This window comes from Haplochromis burtoni, unplaced genomic scaffold, assembly GCF_018398535.1.
Source record: "Haplochromis burtoni strain Fernald_Lab_line unplaced genomic scaffold, NCSU_Asbu1 Contig_64, whole genome shotgun sequence".
NCBI lineage: Eukaryota > Metazoa > Chordata > Actinopteri > Cichliformes > Cichlidae > Haplochromis > Haplochromis burtoni.
The window spans coordinates 382,160-388,298 of NW_024582425.1; the positions used below are offsets into that span (position 1 = coordinate 382,160).

Below are 6,139 nucleotides of genomic sequence, written 5' to 3' on the forward strand. Positions count from 1 at the left end.
ATACTCAGCAGTAATATCTGTTTTTAGAGATCACTCGTGGTTACTCAAGAAGGGAAACAAATTCCTTGTTTAGGCGTTTTAACGTAGGAACCATTTTATTTTCTATCATCTTCACAAAAAAGCTTACAGCTAATCAACGTTACAGCTCAGGAAACAAGAATCTCATCAAAGTTTACATCTGTCACAAGTGTGTGCGTCTTGTCCCAGGCAACACTGACACACCTGTCAGGTGACTAAAACTCTGCAAATGATCTACGCACATGAATATTCTCTACAAAAGATACAAACATGTTGTATATTTGTTTACTTTGTTTAAAATGTTTATTTACGCAAAGACAATTTTAAATAAAAGAATCAAAAGTACAAAAATCTGCTGAGTCTGATCATTTAATTTGCATATAAAACCAGCATGTGTCACAATACTCCGCGTCCTGCACCAGTACTGTAAAAACAGCTGGGATCTCCGTCATGTTTACCTCCCAGAACAACTAAACTGACTCCAGCTACAATCGCTGAGGTTAGAAAAGCCACGTCTGGTTGTGATGGATTATTTAGGGCACATTTCATGTTATAAAAGCAATCTTTAAAAAAAAAATCATCAACTTGTCTAAACAGCAGCGGGCTTGTAATGCGCTTCACCTGCTGGATGTAGTTAAAGATGTTTTCCAGTTTGCCGAAAACATCCAAAGTTCCTTTACAGTCCACGTTTAGACTGTAACTCACCGAGTTCCTCTAATATCGACTAAACAAAGCTAAACAGGAAGCACTCACATGAAACCTCAGCTGATTGTTTTTTTAAAACCACAATTTCACTTGTTTATTCTTGCTGGTCGACATTGATGATTCAGGTTTAGCACCACAGACGAGTACACTGGGAACCACGTCCTCTTCAGACATGGAATTAGATTCCCAGTTAATCACACACTAGTCTTTAGACTTCTTCTTCTTCCTCTTCAGAGGAGGAGGAGCCTCCTCATGTGTACATGTTTTGTCCTTTTTGCACTTTTTCCTTTTCTTCACTGACTCTGTGACGTCTGAGTCCTCCAGTCCTGTGTGATTTGATTGGCTAGGCTCCTTACAGTCACTGTCATTTTCCTTTGGGGGTTTGGAGGATTTCTTCTTCTTCTTGCCCTCGTCAGCATGCATCTCAGCAGTCACCTCCTCGCTCTCTGCAGCCGGTGAATGCGTCTCTTCGACTCTGTTCTCCTCCACTTTGTTCTTCTTCTTTTGCTTCTTCTTCTTCTTCTTGTGCGAATCGTCTGCCTCACAGTTTTCTACATGGATCAAATCCTCATCAGTTCTTTCCTCGGGATCAGCGCTCTTCTTTTCCTTCTTCTTCTTCTTCTTTTTAGGTTGAACATCTGTTGTGGGAGTTTCACACACTCCATCACTACTCTTCTCATTCATTTTCATCTTTTTTCTGCTTGCTGTCATCTCCTCCTGCGTCTCTAAACGGGAGGCTGGAGGAGGAGCACTTGCTGGTTGGTTCTTCTTTCCATACTTGGCCATGAACTCGGCCTCCTGCTGCTCCAGCCTGGCTAACTTGGCGCTCATGGTCAAGCCGTGCCTGGCTCCCCTAAAATAACAAGCACAGAAAACTGGGTTATGCTTTTTTACAGTTCTTTGATGTTTTTTCCATGTTGAATTCTACAAATCGTATCATCTTACTTGTGAGCTGTGCGTCCTCCACAAACCTTCATAAGATCAGTGTCAGAAAGCCTGCAGAGAGTCAGACAGAAACCTCACCATGTAACTTATCAGATAAAAGGTCCGAATACAATTCCAAGTCTCAGTTGCTGATGAGATCAGATGTTGTGAATGTTAGTCTTACTTGGTGGTGCTGGACAGATCCATCCTCTGCTCATCCTCCTCATCGGAGCTGCTGCTGTCATCTGAGCTGGAGGCCTTCGGCTCTGGCTGCTCCTGACCAGACAGCAGCGTGGCAGACTGAAAGAAGAGCCAGCCGTTTGTTTGTTTGTGTGAATAAAATAAACTACATTTAAAAACACAATAAGTGTCCAAGTCATGCACAAAAGTGCCGTAATGTCCCACTGTAAGGCCCGCTGTGGGGAAACTTTGCAGAGCCTACGATGTGAACTACATAAATGGCCGACGTCTGTGACGCTGTTTATGCTTTTGCTGTTACTGTGTGGTCGTGTCCCCGTGTTTTATAAGCCGTGCCAGCCGGGTTCCTGCTCTTTGTTACGGTCAGTTTTTGGGGTGCGAACATTTTTACATTTCTTTGTACTTTCCTTCATGTCCTCTCAGTTTCTGCAATCGCACACAAACGCTACAACAAAGGTGGAGGTCGAGGCGACGACATACCTGCTGCTCGGTCAGATTTGGGGACCGCAGCATTGTTTTTGTAGCGATTTTGATTTTCCTGAACGAGACGCTCTCATGACTCATCGCGTAACGCCAGTGACCAGCAATGAGTGGCAAGCAGTGTGATGACTGAACTGCAGTAAGTACAACAAGAAGGGACATGCAGCTGAAAGACACGCAAACAATTACCTTGACAAAGCATCCATACAGCTTATCTTTAGCCAGGGTCGCTTTCCTCGGCTTTTTATTGGAGATCATCCCATCCTCTTCTTCTGCAGTCTTCTTCAGCTTAATCCCATTCTGCATCAGAAAACCAGGAAGCACGTTAACACTGTGTAAGTGAACAAACCAGCTGCTTCCACTCGGAGCCTGAATGGAACTGATGTGAACGTTAAACTGAGTCTGGGCCTTGCTGCAGCTTCCATCCACTCCTCAGAGGCGGTGCTCTGAAACGTCAAACTGCTCCTAAAATCCTGAAAATATTCTCACACTGAAACAACAGCTGCACTCAGGTGGACGAGCTAAATAAATAAGTACGAGCAAAACCTAAAAAATAAAACAAATGAGCGACCTACTTGATCAGACTCCACCTGCAGGCTGGAGGAGGCTTTATTGAAGACATGATCCCACCAGTGGAAGGTGAACTGCTCCCCTTCTTTATGGCCAACCTTGCAGAAGAAATGTAAATGGCCCTCTCAGCTTAAACCTGTTTTAGCGTCAACACAAGCGTCTGCTGCATAAAGACGAACAGCACTTACTCCTCCTTTGTCACACTTCACTTTCACCTTGATGGCCTCCGATATGCCGTTTTCAGCTCGTCCCAGTCCTTTACCTGAGGAGAGAAAGCGCCGATCAGACTCCTGCACCTGAGCGCCGACCCTCACGAGCGCCGCTTTAATGTCTGAATGAAGAAGTTCAAAGTATGTTACCGTGCTCCCAGCCGTGGCGAAGGAGCTGCTGCTCCGCAAACTTCAAGCCACGACTTTTCTCTTGAACGACTTCTGCCATCTGCACACAGACACAGTTAAATGTAAGCAAACCCATTCAATTCTTTTTTTGTATTTCTGGACATTTGATAAATAAAAACCATGTTACACCTGAGTAACTTAAACCCTTAAAACAGTTAAGTATGCAGAGAAAACCTAGCGTGTGTTCTTAGTTGATTTCCTGCTGGGCTGAGATCATGGCTGTATGTTTGGATGCTCTCAGCACAGCATCCATGGTGTGACGCTGCAGGACTCCCTCTCCCACACTTCCTATCAGAAATAATATGTAATGTCTACCTACCTTTTAGGACTGGGCGATATATCGAGTTTTTAAATATATCGATATATTTTTATACGAGATAAGAGATGTGTGCCATAAAGTGCAAAATAAAGAATGTGTGAAACTGCGTCCCGCCCCGAAACAAACCACCTTACAGAACTCGTATACAGTATTTTTCGGGCTATAACCTTACATTAAAATGCTGTCATTTTCTCAAAAATCGACAGTATGACATGTATGAGTTCTCCTTACTGACCGCGAACCGATTTTATGTGCTACACGGCGCTCAGCAATCTGTCAAAAATGCTTTAGTACGACTTTGCTGAGCTACGAAGTTGCACCGCTTGATGGATTGTCGGAGCATTACGGCTAGCGTAGTCAGAAGCCTCGCGGAGTGATACGTACTGTGCTTCAATGTAATATTACTGTATTGTGTGTGTATAAGGACCATAAATGGCACCTGTAAGAGACACGGTTACAAAGAGGATTTCAAACTCCAGGCTGTCAGTCACGCAGTAGAAGTTGGGAACAGAGCAGCTGTGAAATCTGTGTCTTTGTTACTATGCTCAGCGTCTGTTAGTTTACATTTTGACTGCACAATTGTGAGCTTTTTGTTATGCACAAAAACAACACTGTTTTCTTTTATTTATGGAGCATTATTATTTAATAAATGCTGATAATTTATTTCTGAGTAATTTTTCATGTACATCTGCGCTGTATGTGAATAAAAGTGCCTGTGTGACATCTGGGACACAGCTTAGACTAAGAACTCTTTTTGTTCTTATTTAATGGCTTTAAAAAATATCGAGATATATATCGTATATCGCCATCCAGCTAAAAAATATTGTGATGTGAATTTTAGGCCATATCGCCCAGTCCTACTTCTTTTCCTCACTTGGTGTAAGACAAATCACCCACAGGAGAGGTGGAGGAGTGATGGAGAGAATAAATTAAAATTTTCAGGTAATGGTTGAAAAATAAATGGCACTCAGGGAGCAGGTCAGTCACAAACACACATCTGTATGTATGGTGACTGGTGAGTTTTACAGGGTCCTGTCTACTGTTCTTTCTGTGCAACAGTTGCAGTGTTATGCATATACAGACCCATCTATCTCCCTAAAACCTAAAGGAGACGAGACCTTCCCTATTATTGCCCTTCAGCTCTGACTATCCCACCTCCCTCATAAAGAGTCTGATTGTGCTTTTTGTCCACAGCAAACATTTTCTTATTGCTTTTCTTAGTCAGTTCTTGTTTTCATTCGCAGATTTTACTTCATTAGTGATAACTTTCTCATTTCCTATTAATTACACTGATTATCTGTGTTTTTGGAAACTTGGTGTATCGACGTATTTGATGGAGAGCAGCTTGACTCAACTCCGGTTTGAAACGTGCAACAGAAATAAAAGTTTGACTTTGTGTTTCTGACTGTTGATCTAAAGACTTTTCAAATGTTTCAAACATCCACTATATTTTAAAGGAATCGTTTTATCCACGATATTGAGACGTGTCGCGCACGGTTAGCCTATAAAACCAGTCTGCTTCTCTTATAAGCTGCCGTGTAACTGCAGAGAGGTTTAAAGCAGATCTCAGGACCTGAGCAGGTTTAAGAGTGAAGTTAAAACTGGTGAATTTGCGCATTTTCCTGGGATGCTAACTGAACCGGTTTCGCTCTTTACACTGGACGAGCTGATGCTAACAGCTAGCGTTAAACACCTCGATGTTCACGGCCGTTTCTAGACCAATGTTTCCCGAACCTTCAGCGACACAACAGAAATAACAAGTCCACAAACCTTCGTTTGTTTCTGTCGAACTGTTTCCCTGAAAAACGTGAGGACTGGAACCGTGCAGGAGCGTCAGAGTGTAAACATGCGGTGCCAGCAGACCGCTGACATGACACCGGAAACACGTCACGGAAGGGAGGCGGTAACCCCCCCCCCCTTTTCCCCAATAACTTTATTAACATGTGCATAAATTAAAGGAACCAAAACAAACAAACAAAAACCCAGTGATTGCTGTATTCACATCTGTTATATCACAGCACACAGAGACACATAATAAATGATGCATAAAAAATCAAACAAAAAATAGTTATAGTCTAATGTCTCTGTCACCACAAAATTTCATTAATCTTCTGTCCTCCATGTTCTTGTATTCATGGCCACTTTGTCCCCTAAACATGTGGTTACACAGTTTACACAGTTTGTTTGAATGTACTTGTTATCAACAAGGGAAAATGACACCTGTGCATTTAAAATCAGAGTACCACACTGATGAAAATGAAAAGATTATCCCAATGAATAAATTCATAGATAAATAAAAACCAGTTCAATGAGGAAGTTCAGGAAACGCCATAATATCAGCATTTCATACATGGAAAAATAACAGAAAACGAGCCACATGGAAGTACAAATGTAACCATTTTATTACAAAATCAAATCAGTTCAGTGCTTCTAGGATTTTAAGCTTAAGCTTAATTTAAATTTGTATTCTGTGTGTGTGTGTGTGTGTGTGTGTGTGTGTGTGTGTGTGTGTGTGTGTGTGTGTGTG

The 6,139-nt window shown here is 42.2% G+C and overlaps 1 protein-coding gene across 1 annotated transcript; it reads right to left on the minus strand.

The window, feature by feature from the left end:
* Nucleotides 1-61: 61 nt before the first annotated feature.
* gpatch4 (G patch domain containing 4) lies at nt 62-5,508 on the minus strand. Its single transcript, XM_005923645.3, has 8 exons — nt 5,383-5,508; nt 3,255-3,333; nt 3,084-3,157; nt 2,901-2,993; nt 2,515-2,625; nt 1,832-1,947; nt 1,669-1,719; nt 62-1,576 (listed from the first exon to the last, which is right to left on the minus strand). Exons 2-8 carry the CDS (start codon nt 3,331-3,333, stop codon nt 925-927), a joined length of 1,176 nt encoding a protein of 391 aa, XP_005923707.1. The 5' UTR covers nt 5,383-5,508; the 3' UTR covers nt 62-924.
* Nucleotides 5,509-6,139: the final 631 nt, after the last annotated feature.

Coding starts and splice junctions, on each gene's coding strand:
- gpatch4 (XM_005923645.3), bottom strand. CDS start 3,333: ATGGCAGAAGTCGTTCAAGAGAAAAGTCGTGGCTTGAAGTTTGCGGAG. Junction 1,720..1,831: donor GATCTGTCCAGCACCACCAA/GTAAGACTAACA, acceptor GACTCTCTGCAG/GCTTTCTGACACTGATCTTA. Junction 1,577..1,668: donor GGAGGACGCACAGCTCACAA/GTAAGATGATAC, acceptor TTGTTATTTTAG/GGGAGCCAGGCACGGCTTGA.